The sequence below is a fragment of the Rousettus aegyptiacus genome, unplaced genomic scaffold (genome assembly GCF_014176215.1).
Source record: "Rousettus aegyptiacus isolate mRouAeg1 unplaced genomic scaffold, mRouAeg1.p scaffold_m13_p_17, whole genome shotgun sequence".
Lineage (NCBI taxonomy): Eukaryota > Metazoa > Chordata > Mammalia > Chiroptera > Pteropodidae > Rousettus > Rousettus aegyptiacus.
Window position 1 is genome coordinate 20,067,464 of NW_023416292.1, and position 17,716 is coordinate 20,085,179.

General features: G+C 42.7%; 1 protein-coding gene across 2 annotated transcripts; it reads right to left on the reverse strand.

The window, feature by feature from the left end:
* Window positions 1-2,789: 2,789 nt before the first annotated feature.
* FMO3 (flavin containing dimethylaniline monoxygenase 3) lies at window positions 2,790-16,507 on the reverse strand. Of its 2 annotated transcripts, none has more exons than XM_016147141.2 (9): window positions 16,398-16,507; window positions 15,867-16,086; window positions 11,165-11,353; window positions 9,874-10,036; window positions 8,431-8,573; window positions 6,832-7,031; window positions 4,491-4,846; window positions 4,072-4,144; window positions 2,790-3,317 (listed from the first exon to the last, which is right to left on the reverse strand). In XM_016147141.2, exons 2-9 carry the CDS (start codon window positions 15,996-15,998, stop codon window positions 2,975-2,977), a joined length of 1,599 nt encoding a protein of 532 aa, XP_016002627.1. In that variant the 5' UTR covers window positions 15,999-16,086; window positions 16,398-16,507; the 3' UTR covers window positions 2,790-2,974. The 2 variants fall into 2 exon arrangements, with proteins under 2 accessions (XP_016002627.1, XP_016002628.1); XM_016147142.2 differs by having other exon boundaries at window positions 16,388-16,464.
* Window positions 16,508-17,716: the final 1,209 nt, after the last annotated feature.

The window sequence follows — 17,716 nt, forward strand, 5'->3', positions numbered from 1 at the left end:
GGACCGAATAGACATTTTTCTAAAGAGATACAGGTGGCCAACAGACACATGAAAAGATACTCCACATCACTAGTCATCAGGGAAATGCAAATGAAAACCATAATGAGATATCACCTTACACCTGTCAGTTTGGCTATTATCAAAAAGGCAAAAAGTAACCAACATTGGCAAGGATGTCGAGGAAAGGGACCCTTCTCACCCTGTTGGTGGGATTGCAAATTGGCATGGCCACTACGGAGCACAGTAGAAAGGTTTCAAAAAATAAATAAATAAACTAAAACTAGAACTACCATATGACCCAGCAATTCCACTTCTGGATATCTATTTGAAGAAAATAAAAACACTTAATTCAAAAAGGTATAGGCATTCCTGTGTCTATTGCAGCATTATTCACAATAGCCAAGATATAGAAGCAACCTAAATGTCTATCAATAGATGGAGAAAGAAAATGTGGCGTGTGTATACATACATATGTATCTATGTATATATAATGGAATATTATTCAGCAACCAAAGATTCATTACTCATCAATGAAATCTTGTCATTTGTGACAACATGGATGGACCTAGAGAGTATTATGCTAAATAAGTCAGAGAGAGAGAGAGAGAGAGAGAGAGAGAGAGAGAGAGAGAGACAAATACCATATGAGCTCACTTCTATATGTGGGATCTAAAACAAAAACAAAAACAAAAACAAAAACTCATGAACGAACAAAACAAAATAGAAACTCATAGATACAAAGAACAAACTGATGGTTGCCAGAGGGGAGGGAGTGGGGGAGATGGGTGTAAAAGGTGAAGGGAAATAAGAGGCACAGACTTCCAGTTATAAAATAAATAAGCCGTGGGGATGCAGTGCACAGTGCGGGGTCAATATTATTGTAGTATCTTTTCACGGTGAGAGATGGTTACTAGACTTACTGTGTTGATCACATTGTAAGGTATGTAAGTGTTGAATTACTATGCTGTACACTTGAAGTAATATGGTATTATATGCCAACTCAAATAACAAATTTAAAAGGATCAGACATGAAACAGAACAATCTCTTAACTGTTTCCTTTTCTACCAATTTGATTTAAAAATCAGTGATTATTATTGATAATGAACTGATTTTTAAAAAGCTTTTATTTATTCAATTTGTTAATGTGTTTGCCTGCTTTAGTCCTTACACTAGATTCAATCACAGACATATCCACTTACCTACATACTCTACTCATTCACACACACACATACAAGGGTTTCATGGATGATCTGGCCAAGCACCCAACCACAAGAGTGAAGTGCCCTGTGAGTTAGCGAGGTCCCTAGCCCTCAGTGTCCTTTTGTTCTCGTTTTATTTTGCATGATTGCTAAAGATGAGAAGGGGCATACTTATGTCTATTTGTTACACAGGACCAGGTACCCAGAGGTTATAAATAGCATTCCATTAAATTCAGTTTGATGAAAATTAATGTTGTCCATTTGATTGGGTAAGGTATCAACAAGTTCAATTTACAACAAGTTCAAATGTTCAGTTGGTGCAAATATTCCAGGTCTGGTCAATACTGCACTTAGCCACACTTCCACCAGGGTCTTGGCTGGGGAAAACATCCCTCTAATATTGGATGTGGGGTAGGGAGGAGACTCACACCCTGAAAAATGGTCTGAAGCATAGACACGCCCACTCAAAATATCATTTTTTCTTGTTCTCCTCATGTCTCTGTATGTTTGTAGATCATTATTTTTTCATCTCATATGAATATCTAATTGTCCCAGTACCATTTGTTGAAAAGACTGTACTGCCTATATTGAATTACCTTATGTAAAAGAACTGCTGGAAAGACACGGACAGCCAAAGTTCTCTCAAGAAGAAACGCACATCGTGTGTAACCCTAACTCTGTTAAAGAACTTGGAATCGTAGTTTAAAAATATTCCCACAAAGATCTTCAGGCCAAGATGGCCTCACTGGTAAATCCTGCCAGACATTTAAGAAAGTAATGATGCCAATTATACACAGCTCTTCTGGAAAATTAAAGAGGAAAGAATACTCTCTAACTTATTCTGTGAGACTGTCATTACATTGAAGTGAAAAGCAGACAAAAATATTATCAAAAACTGTCGGCAAATTAGGAATAAAAGAACACTCCTTCAACTTAAAGGTCATTTATAAAAAAATCTACAGCTAACATCGTACTTAATCGTGAAACACTGAATGCTTTATTCCTAAGATCAGGAACAAGGCAAAGATGTCTGATCTCACTACTTTTAGTCAACATTCTACTGGAGTTTCTAGCTAGGGCAATAAGGCAACAAAAAGAAATAAAAGACATCTAAATTGGAACGGGAGAAGTGAAACTATCTTTATTTTCAGATAACATGATTATGTAAAGAGTATTATGAAATCTACATAAAAATTCATAGAACAAATGATTACATTTCTATATGTTAGCAGTAAACACCAGTAAATTGAAAAAAGAGAAGCCACTGTTTATAATGACATCCAAAAATCTGAAATACTTAGGATAATTCTGACATAGGCTGGATAAGACCTATGCACTGAAAATTACAAAACACTGCTGAGAGAAATTAAAGATCTAAATAAATGAAAAGATATACTGTGTCATAAGCTGGGAGATTCAACATGGCAATGACGACGATTCTTTCTATGGCAAAAGACCCTTTAAAAAGTTTATTAAACTTTATTCAACCTGAAAATCTGTGCTCACTCCCATTTACCCTCCCATCGTTTTTATCCCAAGCATCTACACATTTGCCACTTTAGCATGTAAAAAACCTTTTAGAATACAGATTCTCATCAGAAAAGAGAGGCTGAGTATTTCCATTTTATTTAGACTTTGAGTCAAATGGGCCAGAATTTGTTTTTACATATGCAGGAGGGGAAAAAGCAGCTACGAGATTTTATATATCTGTATGTATAGGCATATCTACAGTTCAAGTTCCAGACTGAACTCTGAGACCCAAAGAACTTTCTCATTAATAAAATGTAAGCAAAACAGAAAGAAGCAGCAGTGGGAATAAAAGCATTTTAAGCAAGTCATAAAAGGGTTGGGGTCTGTGAGCTTCACTGACAGCTCTTGTCCTCATTGGCTTTATTGTCCGGTCCCATTGGGTCATGATGGCCTTTCTGGCTCCATCCCACTTCCCTGGGCCCATAAGTCGAAACTGGTATGGGCTGCAAGGACCGAAGTACACCTCGAGGGCAAGCTTGGGATCAGTCAGGAGCAGCCATGGTATGTTGGGCTTGGCCCCTATGAGGGAGCCCAGCTCATCCATGTATGTGACGTAATCGGTCTGCAAAGTCTGGCTCAGGCCAAACCTGAGGGAAGAGAAGAACACATTGTGATGAGTTGTAACTAGTTTCTTATTTTCCGTCTCAGTAAAGTAACATTTTAGTCAGTACCTCCAGTAGTACCCCATGCCTCTCTTTTTCCCCAGTACTGAATTTATCATTTGTTCTTTCGCTATGAATGAGCTTTTATTTTTCTCTTCTTTCCAACAGCTTATACAAGTTTGACATCATTTTGAACTTTTGCCTCTGGCCACGTGGCCTGAGTGAACTGACCCTACGGTCTTAAGGTGACTGATTAACTTACTTTTCTTTTTAATACGTGATTATTCTTTTTGTTTTTAATTTTATTTTTTTTTTAGCGACAGTTCACACCTAATATCATTCTGTCCAGGTCCATCCATGTCGTTGCGAATGGGAAGATTTTATTCTTTCTTAATGGCTGTTTCATTCCATCTATAAATGTGCCGCCTCCTCTTTGTCCATTGCCCATCGATGAACACAGGTTGCTTCCATAGCTTGGCTATTATGAACAGTGCTGCAACTGTAGGAGGTTTAGCAGCACCCCCAGTTTCTCCTCATTAGACACTGGTAGCATGCCTCCATCACTTATGATGACCAAAAATGTCTCCAGACTTTGTCAAATGCTGGGGACCAAAATCATGCCTGTTTGAGAACCTGTGTTCTAGTGTTATACAGGAGAAATACAGTAACCATTATTTGCCAACTAATACTATTTGATTATAGCTAGTGTTCCATTTCATTAGCAAATACAATCTCTTACCACTCGAGTTTTTTCCTTGCTTTCTTATCAACATCATCCATCATTTCCTTTGAAGTTGGCAGGGTACATGAGTCTAAAAATAGAAACAAAGAGAGAAATATTGAAAAAAAAACAAAGCAATCAGAAATGTATAATGACATATGATGAATTGCATTCAATATTTATGAACTCTGTCCCTAAAAGATTTTATATCAAGAGGAGCTACCTTTGGTATCTTTAGTAGAATAAAAGTTCACAGAAACAGAAATCTGAGGAGCCAGTGCACTTGCTTGGGGAGTGGCAAACTTCTCTGAGGTCATGGAGCACATCTGTCTTACTTTTGTTATATCATCCAGACCCTGGTGCAGTGCTCGGCATACAGTAGGTGCTCAATAAATGTTCACTGACTAAAGGAATGGAAGCCAAGATGGCCCACTTACTTGTAAACACTTTAACAGCCCAGCGGGCTTGCTGGTCAGCTGTGGGGATGGCAGGCCCCAGGGACTGGACAAGGCCAATAATGGCCAAGGTCGGCTTCTCCATCAGTGGGGGGAAGATGCCTTTAAACAAGGAGAGCTCATTATTTCTGTTCTGGATGATGGAGTCATCGAGGAAGGGGTAGACATAATTATAGCCTGTTGCAAAAATGACAAAGTCGATGGCCTCAAAGATGGTGCCATCCTCGAACACGGCCGAGGTCTCTGTGAACTCCTTCACCCCGGGCTTGATGGACACAGTGCCACACATGATGCGTGATGGGAGCTCATCGTTGAAAACAGGTTCTTTCCTCAGGGTGCTGTGCAGAAGCAAGAGACGAAGGCTGTTGCCATAAACTATCTCATCTCCAGGAAATCTCCGCAATAGCCCATAGCATTGCAACTACATTTGAGCAGTTAAACATCAGCTTGGGGACAAGCGAGCTCTTCTCTGGGGCAGTTCTTTTTCTGTTGTCTGGAATTGTCTGTCTGAGCTGCCTCTCTTGGCCCCTTGAAACTTGAAGATTCTCTTATGGGTACTTAGACTATTTGGAGACTCACCAAATAGATTAGAATAAAACTAATTCCTAGATGTAATAAAATGATTAAGAGTGCTAACTCTGGAGAGAGATAACCCAAATTTATAGCCTGACTTTATCTCGTACTAGCTGCCACACCCCAGTACTTGTTTCCTTTTCATCAAATGGGGACAATACAGAATCTACCTCATGGGGTTGTCGTGAGAATTTCATGAGTAATCTGTAAAGCATTTAAAAGAGTGCCTGGCACCTGTAAGCATCGTTATTATAAGTGAGCTGTTATTGTAACTGAGGCCTCATCATAGATGAGACAATCAGATTTGTTGTGGTGGGATTTTTTTTTTTAATTTTATTATTAGTTTCAAGTATACAGTATATTGGTTAGACATTTATATAGTTTATAAAACAATCCCCATGATGTTTTATTGCCACCTTTGGTTTCCTTTCATCAACTATGGTCACAAAAGAAAGTATAACAACTTTGATCCTGCACTTCATTTGCCAAAATTCAAGGAATGATGTTTTTTTGACGACATCCTTCATTTTGAGTTGTTTCCTTCAGGGGTTTGGGAACATCCTCCGACTATCTCAAACACTGAGAAACTTTATAAATCTTAGAATTTGTCTCTATACTTCTCCACCTCTATAATCCTGCAACGCCTCCTTCTATCTTATAAGGTGACAAAAAGTAGGTCGCAGGAAAATCTGTTTTCCTCTCCCCTCTTCCACCTCTGTTCTCCTGAGCGGGAGTGAGGATGTGTCATTAGCACCTCAGGGTGCTTGGAACCCTTTCTGGAAGGGAGCTTAGTTCTTAGGAGCGGATTTCTAAAACAATGCATTAATTAATGTCTAAAGGACAAAGCCAAAATACGGTTTTCAGTTACTCTTACAAGACAAAAATATCTTAACCAGATCAAGCCTTGGAACTCCTGTTCCATTAAACATAATTTCAAATATGTGAAATCAACTTTTCTTTCTCTCCGGTCATCTAGCAGTCTGCCCGACCAGGTAGGACGTGTGTGGTGGAGTGAGAGCTGGGCTCCCGGGCCTTATGTTTGCTGTTTCAATGTCCATTTGCCTCTTACTTTTCCTTAACCTGTTTCTCTACACACAGCGAAGCATTTGCTGGCATGGGCCAAAGATGAAATTTCTCAGTGAGTCCTTTCTTTGCTTACCCACTTAAATATTTTTTCTCTTGACATAGTGATCCTTCCAACTTGAATGCCTTTCTCATTAGTGGAAGTTGGGCTCTGTCTCCATAGAGGACACAGTGAATCTTGTTAATTTCGTTGGCCTACTTTGTGGCGCTTTATAGTTTACAAAGTAAGTCTCATGTCTTTTATCTTAGTGAACCCCAGAACAGTCTTGAGGAGTAGGTGTTGTTATTATTATTCCTATCTCCCTTCACCCATAAGCACAAACGAGATATTCCTCAAAAAAACCCAACACAATTCACGAGTTGGCTCAGCTCTCAAAATTCCATTCTGTAGCTTGTAGCTTCCACAGCTGGATCCTGCACGTCAGGGTGAACTAGCTGCCTACTGCACCCCCAGTCTGAATTTTCTCATACTCCTTTCCCCACTAGACTGATTTCAATAAGATTTTCATCCCATACGTGGCCTCTGGACATACAGCGTCACCTATGCAGTCCTCAATTTAATTCCAGTAGCCTCAACGAGACAGCTGAAGTCAGACCTAGAGAGAAAGAATTCAACTTAAACCAGTGCCCCACTCTTTTGAATGACAGACGCTATTATTCATAGTACCCGTTTAAAGGCATCAGGCCATAGTTCTCATGCTTAAACCACGTGTTCATCTTCTTGACATATAACCAGTCAGAGACAAATGAAGGAAGAGCATTCCGGAGGAAGGTTGCAAAGCGGGTGACATACACCATGTCCCAAGGACAGCCATCATCCCAAACCCGGCTCATGACCCAGGAACCACTTCTGGTGCTGATAATGACCTGGTGGGGAAGGCCACATAGATGTCAGTATCACTCTTAAGAAATGAGTAGATAAGATACAATTCTGTGGACGTCTCTATACAGTTGCCTCAGTATTCAGAAGGAGAAACTTTAAAGAGGTAGGTCACGATGACTTGTCCATGATTAAGACCAGGTAGAGGTAGAACTCTTCCCTCTCCCCACCCCAGAGAGCTAGTGCATTGTTGTGGTAAGAATGAGGACCTGCCATCTTGAAACAAGAGGGTTCTGTATTCGACTGTGACAGGTTTCGTCTTCACACACTCGTAGACTAACACAGTAGGTCTGGTGGACACTAGCCAATCCAGCAAACCTCAGTGGCGGTGGGTGGTGGCATCTCTGGCATCTCCTCAGCCGAAATCAGGCTGAGGAGATGCCAGAGATTTAACTCTGTTCTCTGTCTCTGGTCTCCTATTCCAGTTCTCCCTACACATCCACCCAGCAGCACCTTTGCTGGGCATCCCGAACCATGACGGCTCCCTTGGCCCCGAGACAAACCTACTGCCTGGCCATTGTACCACTCGTGTAATAACCCAAGGGAATCTGACTTTTAAAAAATTCTTAGCTTTTATCTACATACATTCAAGAAGTAATTCATTGAGCACCTATTCCCTTTAAAGTACGTTGTTTCTTCGGGGTCTACTGATCGCGCATGGCACAGCTCAGAGTCTCTAGGAGACGATCTTTGCCTGCAGCCTGGCTAAGTCAGGTTCTCTATCCACGGCGCTGCCCCTGCCACACCAAATGGCACGGAAGTCACATTACCTCCTTCTGTGATGGTCCGCTTACCTGTCATCCACCTCTACCCATTGCCTGCTCCTTGAAGTTGGGAAGAAATCTGACTTATTTCTGTGTGTGTTTGTAGTCTGACATAATTTTGACACATAGAAAGCACCTGATATTTTTTGAGCACTGGCTGTTGAGTGGATAAACAGTAGGAAGAACTAAATCTTGTGTATCTCCCAGACCTTCAGAGCGGTCGGCTGAGTACCTTTCACAGGGTACATGATAAGAAATACCATCAGATAAATAAAGAAAGGTAGAGTCTGATTAGTCACCGGTGTGCTTGGAAGCTATCAGAACATAAAATTAAAACAGAAATGCACATTTATACACACACCCACCCACCCACCCACACACACACACACAACCACACACACACACCTCTGGGTACAGCAGAATGTACCTTCTTCCTAGCGTGAGCCATGTTACCTTGCTTCACAAGGAGGATGTCTGCAGTCCTCCCTGACTTAAGGGACCTGCACAGCAGGTGGCTCCCTTGTGGGAGGACGTGACAGAGACCATCCTCAGTGCTAGGCTGCTGATTCAGTAGTATAGCCATACTTGAGGTTGGTGTCCTCAGATCCTTTAGATCACTTACCTGTGTAGCCAGGCGACTGAGCTCAATAGCAATGTCACACGCTGAGTTCCCCAGGCCAATCACGAGGACCCTCTTCCCCTTGAAGGCTTCTGGGCCCTTGTAGTCCCGACTGTGGAGGTAATGACCTTGAAACTTGTCTAGGCCTAAGTGGAACATGGGGAGTAGTCTGAGTTGATTTTCAGAAGAAATAATGAAAACTCCCTTTTTTGGATATTTTTATTTCTAAACTTCCTATTAATCAATCTTAATTTTTTAAAAAAAATTCTCTAGCTGAAATTTATTTATTCTTTTGGTGGGTTTTTGACATGAAGCCCCTCTCCCAAATAATTACTTTTACTGTCTTTTAAGAAAAACCCTTAACTATGAAAGCTTCTATTTTTATACTACTAATAGCTAATATTTATGACCATGGCCTGGGCCCTCTACTAAAGGCTTTGCATGTTCTAACCATTTACTCTTGATAATATCTTTGAATGGTTGGTACTAGTATTATCTTATTTTAAAAGACAAGGAAATTGAGACAAATAAGTGACTTGTCTGAGGTTGTATGGTGAGGAGCCAGTGGGATAAGGAGTTGAGCCCAAGCGTTCCAAGCTGATGGTAATTATTATTAGTCTACAGGAAATACACTGCCTCTTAACATTGCTGGTTTTGGCCTCCTGTTCTCCCCGAATCTCTACTCTTTTAATTATCTTGGCCAATGAAAATCATGCTTTGAGATGGGAACTCCAATATTTTTGAGTGGACAGGTGTTTCTATTGGAGGGAGGGAGGGAAGGAAGGAAGGAAAAAAGGAAAGAAGGAAAGAAGGAAAGAAGAAGGAGAGGAAAGTAAGAAAGAAAGAAAGAAAGAAAGACAGAAAGAAAGAAAGAAAGAAAGAAACAAACAAAGAAGAAAGGAAAGGAGTTTGCTTGTGTATTATATTTGTTTGATGTTTGCCACTTAAGTTTAGTAATGAAGTGTGCCACTACACACACACACACACACACACACACACGCACATTTCTAAAGTTAATTTGAAAAATGTGGATATATATGAAATTAGAAAACCCAGCTTTTCTCTATAAATAACAAAGATGTTTATATTAAAAACAACATAAGAAAAATTGACTTTCTTTAAACAATTTGGCAGTTGGACTCTATTTTTCTGAATGTACCTTCATTCAGAGATCTCACATGTAGTCAGGACTTAACGTATGAGTTGGTGTGTCTAAGATAAGGACCTGAGTCTTCATCTTATCTCAAACTTGCAGGTCCTTGATTCTCTTAGTATAGGGGTTCAGGAGGCCAATTATTACTAGGTCTCACGTATCATCAAACTCAAAAGTTTTGTTTTGAAATCTTTGGAACCTTAATAATCATATGTACAGTCTATGGAAAGATCTATTCCAACCTTGATGTTTATGTATAAGTCCCCAGATTATTATATATTTTCCAGACTTACCAGGAAAGGAGTCAGTTGGCAGATTGGGGTATACGTGATGGCCCGAACAAATCATTACAGCGTCAAAAGTAGTGGATTCCTGCTTCCCATTCTTTTCCAAGACAACTTCCCATTGGCCGGTAACTACAAAGCTGGGACATTTCTTTACACTGGAAACCCGTGTCTTAAAGAAAATTAGAAAGAAATTCCTTCTACGTACAAGTCTGTTTGTTTATTTGTTTATTTATTAGCAGTGTTTCTGTGGATGAAATAATTGTTATGAGCTCTCCTGGTCATTGGGAAATGTATGGGAAGATAACAAAATAGGAGTCACAGTGAATCTTCAGACCTCACAAGGAAAATTACTTACTGGGGTGTATTTACTCTTTTGAAATCTTGTGAGTAGATTTGGGGTATACGATCCTGAGTGCTCTGGTGGAGGACGTCATGTCATTTAAGTACTGACACCCTCCATGGATGTTTACGATTTCTTTTCCTCTCTGACTTCATCTTCCAACTATTCCATAAATATAGGAATGTCCTAGGGGCCAGTCTTTCCTAATCTCACCTTTGCTCTCCATAGTATGACTTTAGGGAAATTATACATAAAACTAAATTATAATCACATTTAACTATTATAAGTTATATAATATAATTTACAAATTATATAACTTATAATTTATAATATAATTTTGATTTCATTATTTATTATTTTAACGTAATAAATAGAATTTCATATAATCCCAATTCACAATTTTGCTGATTATCTTTGTAAGTATATGCGCTCTGTATTTAACAGTAATGAACCGATGTTAAGAGTTCTAAACAATGGTAAAGCATTATTGTTATTTATGGAGATGATGCCACTATGCCATAACTTCTAAAGCTCCTAGTCTAAGGAGCTAAGTGGGTGGAAGATGAAATACTGTATTAACCATTTATTTAAGTTGCTACTCTTCATCATGGAAGAACTTGTAATGAATACCATATTTTTGTGACCCACAACTCATTGATGCCGAGTCTAAATATGGACTAGAGACTCTGGGATCGCTCTGAAAACGTGAGAGCATCAGGGTGGAAAGCACACTGTGACAGTATGGCTGCCTCAGCCCTCAGAGACTTGTGGGGAATTTATTTAGGGACAAAACCCCCAGTGCATGAGTGCTCTATGATCCAAAGCAACGCCTCACCTCCGATGGGGGAGGCGTCCTGCCGCCTGGCTCTGGGTTTCTGTCGTGAAGCGCTCTGTCCTTGCTGTCCCTCTAACCCGTATACCTCTGGGTACCAACGGCACAGATTTGGAGACCCTTACCTCAAACTGAATATATCTTACGAGATTCTTCTTTTGGGCAAACGCCTCTAGGTATTCCTGGAGCTTGCGGTGGTGCATGAAGTTGGGGTAATCGTCGGGGTACGGGAAGTCTGGGAAGCACATCATCTCTTTGGAAGAGTTGGTGAACACAGACGGGTAAATGCTGGCTCTACCCTCTTCCGCATGGTCCTGGGGAGAATAACAGGCTTAAGAAGGAAGCCAAGGATGGTGTTCCCCCCAGTCACTATTCAATGCTTGGTGGACTAGAAGCTTTAAAAAACAGAACAAAACAAAACAAAAAGAACAAAACCCAAAGACCCATGAAGAAAATGAACAGGTCTCTCTGGAAGATACGGAAAGAAAAGCCTTTAGCACAGTGCCCGGCACAGAGCTGGCTGCCGTCCGCCTCGGGCCTCTTATTCTGATCACCCTCAGTATTACCTCTGTGTTTTTAGTCCCACAGATTTTTCTTTCTTTTTCCAATCAGAGCTCTGACCTCACACTCATGTTGAAAAAACGAAGGAGAAGTAAATGGTCAGCAGGAGAAGCTGCAGCCTCCAGCCCCTGTGGTTGGCTCTATGGAGTTCACTGTCCCCCTCCGCAGCCGCAGAGCCTTCTCTTGGCATGACTTCCCAACTTTGGCATCCTCAGACTCACCCAAAGGGCTCCTCAGGCCATAGCTTCCTTGGCCTGACCCCAGAAATTCTGATTCAGCGTCTCTGGGGTAAGGTCTGAGAATTTGCGTTTACAAGTGCTAGGGGCCGCTAATGCTGCCAGTCTAGGGAGCACACTTGGGGAGCCACTGCTCTATCGTAACTGAATTCTGTGCCTGAGGGGCTCCTTATGTCACCGGTTAGAGGTGCGCACCCCTCACCAGAGAGGGGCTGGAGATTCTGCTCTTTATGTTAAAGCCACTGTATAATTGAAAAATAGCTTCTTTCGAAAAGCAGTGGGAGGCTTGATTGAAAATCAGCATGTCCTCTCTGTCGCAAGGACAGGACAAAGTGCACGCCATGTGCAGCCTTAAAGCACATTCGAAAGCTGGCGGCCTCTGCTTCTCCCCATCCTGAAGGAACGCCCGTGAGACGGAGGGAGAGGAAGAGGAAGATGTCATGTTCCTGCTGGATTCACGATGTCTGTCTCTCTCCAGCCCCAGCTGACCTCTGGAAGATGAAGGCAAAAAGTACTGGAGAACAATGGGAGGATCGTGTCTCTGTGGGGAGCTGCCTGAGGCCTCAGTGTTTTAAACCTGAAGCTGAAAATAAACTTCCTTTACTCATGATTGCTGTACTTCTTAGAATAGCTAAGTCCAGAGATTTTAACTTTTTAAACCTGACTTGGAAATTTCTGCCAAGGTCAGACAGAGGGCGAAGCCTTCATGCCTGGCAGGTTGTCAGGTCGGAGTCTTCCCTGTTTACCCAGAGCCAGGAACTTTTTCTGGTGATTGAGGGGAGGAGAGGGCGGAAGAGAGGGAGGGCTGAGCCCTGCCCTTGGATTATTTCTGTCGCTGATGAACTCTGCCTTCTGTACCCTGGACACCAGCCACTCAACATGAGGAGAGAAGACTATGTACCCTACAGCTCTTTGTTTTTGATTTGTCCCTTCTGCTTAAAGGCTGTTCTCCAAACGAACAAACAAAAAATAGATGTGTGGCAACAGACATCTCCGGAGACCTTGCATTTCCATTATTTCAGTCTCGGGGTGGTTTGAGCCAGTAAGGGGGAAGTTAAGCTCAGACTCTGCCTTGGCCCGGAGAGCTTGCCCTAGACACAGAGCTCCAGCGGCCGAGGGTGCACTGTCACCATCCGTCTATGGTCACGACTGTGTCTGTGTCTCATCTTCGCTGCTGGAACGTAAGCGTCTTGAGAGCAGGGCTTGCCTTGATCTCCTTTCGTATTCCCTCTCTGCTTGTCAGTCTCATTTCTGCTGGTCTCCATAGACCCTCCAGGTCCAGCTCAGAGGTTGCCTCCTCCCTCTTGCTTCTCCTCATCCTGCCCTCGTCAGCTGGAAGTCCTCCCCTCCCCACCACGCTCTGATTGTCTCCACCGCCCTAGTCTCGTCTTCACTTGGAGTAAAGTTATTCTGGTACTTGTTTTCTCTCTGCTTCTAAAATGGGGGCTGCCTGCTTTGCCTCTTATCTGCAGCTATACCTCGCACAGCACCCCATACATAATGACCCAAATACGTATTTGCTGAATGAATAAAAGAATGCACGAGAAGAATAAATCAGTAGAACAAAAGTCCAGATAGTTCTGTTTACCCTTATTCACAGTCAAAATGATCCCAACCTATTGTATGCAGCTTGTTAAGCAGCCTCTTATCATGGATTAAAACCTTTGGAGGCCACGAGGTCCTATTAGAATGTATGAAACGTAAAACTTATATTTGGCCCATTAGTGTTTGGTTTTTCTTTTACAGGAAAAGCACACGGTCAAAAGTTCAGAACCATCACGTGTCTCTCTTCCAGAATAGGTTCTGCCTAACAGGATTTGCAAAATAGAAGCTTATGTAACCTGTGTCTCAAAAACCCTTCTCTGATTATACATTGAGCCATGCAGCTTTTCTTTGAAAAGAAGGAAGGGGCGTGTGAAGGGGACTAGAGGTTAGAATATTTGTATGTGTTTGCATCCCCGCAGGGCCGTGGGCATAATTCTCCTCTGACACAGCAACATTGTGGAAAAGAGACACCCCCTCTCTGGAATAACCTGCGGTCCGACTTTGCGTCTTATCGCCCTGTTATCCGTTGCTTCTTTAAATAAACTGTCCGATCTGGCCGCACCGGCTCTCCTACAGACTCCCAGAGAGACCAAGTTCGTTGCCTTCTCTGTGCCCTTCATGGGTTGCTGGTTACCCCCACCTGGACACCCCTCCAAGCTGGCACCGGCACCCAGCTGGTGACTGTGTGTCTGCGGGATTTCATTCACACAGCACATGGTGGGGTGGAGGGAGGGGGGCGGGAACGCAGCTCTGCAGGTGTGTCCCATAGCGACCCCTACTTTCCTTGTCCGAGGACATGCTTTGGGTCTCAGCTAAGTGTCATTGCTGCCGGAAGTTTCCCCTGACCTGCAATTTCAGTAGTCCGCTTTCTTTTAAAGCTCAAACCGCTGTTCATTAAGTTGACAGTCACCAAGGGCTACCTTGTTATCGTAAAGCTCTATCCCCTCTTATTTGAAATTCTTAGGGCCAGATATGTTTTGGAAATTGTTGATTGGGGGTTATTTTTCCACAACACTCCCAGCGAGATTTTGGGCAGCACGCTGCCTGTGATCAAATGCGAGGGAATCTCTGTATTGAGACACAGAGCGGGACAGATAAAGACTGAATAGTCCTGTGGCTTCGGCTCATGTTTTCTGACCATGTGACTTCAGGACAGGTTTTGCTGTTAAGTGAGCTTTAGCCTGTTTCCTGTCTAAGGATCGTGGACCTACACGCTGGTTTGCTTCACTAGATGGAGTAGAAGCCATTGACGTCGAGTGATCATGTCACGCAGGAGCCTTCCTAGTACCTAGTACACAACTCTGCCAAAATAGATGCTTGAGCTAATGAGATAACAGAGAAGCATTTCATGGTTTAGGCTAAGCTGGCCGTATTTCTCTGAGTAGATATAAATAAAAAGAAAACCGAATTCTTTTTTTTTTTTTTTTAAAAACCCTCTCGATTATTCCCTAATGAAAAATAAAAATTAATGATCTTATATCTTATGTAATACTTTCAGGGATGTAGGAACTCAATTTTTTAAAAAAAATAAAAGCTCTTGAGGTGAGTACATGTGAGTTCTCAGCGCTGAGACCCTCCATTAGAGCAACCTATGGTCGCAGGATGGGCTGTAACGGAGACCAGGACAGGATATCATGGCGAGATGAACGATGTGGATGTGTCTCCAAGCCAAACACATGTCAGCTACATCCAATAATAATCGCTGGGAAATTCATGGCAGAAAGGCTAGACGTTTCCCCAAACTTAACGTATAAAATTTAAAAATCATGTTTGTAATGAATATTTCCTGAATATGTTATTTCTACAATAATGAACCTGAATGGCAGAGACTATCTCCCCCACCCCCACCCCCCCTACTTGGATTTGGAGCTCACAGAGTGTTCAGTAACCACGCATGCGATACACACAATCCTTACATATAATAACTTACAACATCTCCCCAAGAGACACGCGGTGATTCTGGAATCACGACCCGTTAGAAATCAGAAGGCACATTTGACGCACGAGCATTTGAAATCCAGGAAAAAAAATGGCTTGCCTCAAATCTCCCCAGAAAACCTGAGAGGTAAGACTGGAACTCAGAACTCCTGACTCTAGTCTAGGTTTTCCTTTTTCTTTCTCCCCTATGGTCCTAGGATTTAAGATCAATAGGGACAGAATCCTATCGGTTGCTTGGGGAGGCAGTGGTGTAGTTTTTGACTAATTACTGACAGTACATTACAGCCTGGAGATCTGGGCTGTCCCGGATCTCCAGGCTGTAAGGTGACGGCATTTAATAAGCTGGAGATATTCTTTTCAGGAGAAGCCCTGCTGGTGTGAAAAGTTTTGAACGGTTGGACGTTAGTGGGATGGGAGGGATGAGGTTTTGCTTTCCAGATCTGCAACTTTTGTGACCCACCTCCAAGCCTGAATTAGAATCGATCAGATCTGATTTGGCAAAGAAGCCATTTCCCTTCTACTGGTGTCCCGGTGACCTGCCACTCACCGAGAATTTCCACAGGCCTCCAACATCATTGCTCCTTTCAAAGCAGGTGGGCTCTAGCCCCTCCTCCAGACAGCACCGTATGGAGGCCAAGCCGCTGACTCCAGCTCCAATGATGGCCACTCTCTTCCTCATGGTCTCCTGCAGGAGGGCCTGGAGAGGGGTTCTTGAATGCTTAAAATTTCTCAGTAGAAATAAGCAGCAGAGGTTTAAAGATTCTCACCTTAACAGAAGAAAACAGAAATATACATTAACAGTTTATGCTTGTTATTTTTTAACTACTGTTGCTGTCTTGAGATTCTAAATCTGGGTTCTGATTATTTGAGATGCCAAGAACAGCAAAATCAGTGATCCTAAAATATCAAGGGCCTTGAGGTCATCCATCCAGTGCTCTCAGATACCAAGAAAGCAACTGTCACTCTGAGGAGACTAGAAAGTACTTCTTCAAGGTCTCAGGGCTAAGAAGAAAAGGAGTCATAACTAGAACTCAAGCCTTCAGCATGCCATCCATAGGATCACCTCACCCCCACGCACTTTGGATACTTGGCTCCAAAGGGTCTCACTCGTAATGGACAGAGAACCAGCAAGTAGTTTTCCAAATGTAGAGAGAACGGCCTTTAACAGTGTCTTTTGCAATGAAAGTTGGGAAAGGGGGAGGAGTTATTCTTAAAGTAAAAATTCCGCTTTTTTTTCATATTTTTTTTATGGTAGAGAGCCCTGGTAAAATCTAGGGAGAAGGACTGAGAGTGGTAGGAAGAGGAGAATGGGGGAAGGGATGGGGGCAGGGGAAGAATCAAGTTCCTGGTCCTGGTTCCAAAAAATAAAACAGTGACTGATATGGTCACTGGAGCTGTAAGGTGAACCCCTGGGAGATTAAAAGAACAATGGTTCTTTTAGGTATTTTTGCTGTGGAATTATAGAATATGTAGACAAAGGCTATGCACCTGGACTATAAGGAAAGGTTTTTTTTTTTACCAATGGTTTAAGAAAAAAAAGCTCAATTGTCTGGAACTGAAGAGGGTCTGATTTGAGGAGCAGAACTAACGCTTGGAGTTGATGAGTCTGTCAAACTAGTGAAGTCAAAGGACAGAACTCTGAAGTCACTCATCTTGGCCTCCCTCCAATGTCTATATCTGCCCCTCCTGCCTCAATACACCTCCCACCAGCCCTCTTTCTTCCACTTCCCCAGGTGCCTGCCATATGTCACGCATTTTAGCAGTCTCTTAGAGGTTTAATCATGAGCAGTGCTTTCCATACAGAAACGTACAGCCTCATGGAGAGAGAGGCGATCAATATCACAGTGGACGTAAGAGTCAGTCCTGAGCCGGTGGTCAGGAAGAAACATCTGAGCCCACCTGGGAGAAGAATAAGAGAGGCTTCAGCGGAAGTGAGAAGAGAGCTGAGTCTTGAAGGAAGACTCGATGCTTGCCAGGTAGGCAACGGGCAAGGAACGCACGACAGCCAAGAGCAAAATGCGGCCAAATGCGCAGAAGAGTCAGAGGATAGTCTGTTCAATGTTGCTGAACGTAAGGGGTTCACGCAGACCCAGGGAAGAGTCCTGAGACCAAAAACCTGCCTCCGAAAGTGGGGGCAGGAAAGTTCCAAGAAGGAGGCTGCACGCTAGTCTGGCGGAGTTTACGAAGAGAACTTTCATAGGGGGTACGTCTTGGGAAGCTGCAAGAGGAAATGGACGTTCTCTGCACTGTTCGGCAGGCACCAAAGAATCACGTCAAACAAGGCAGGATGGATGGGGTGACGGGAGGTGGGTAGGTGGCTAGTCCCAAGTATGGGAACATGCCGTCTGTGCTTGACGCAGCCAGGACGATGGCCTTTCCAGGAACCAGCACGCCACG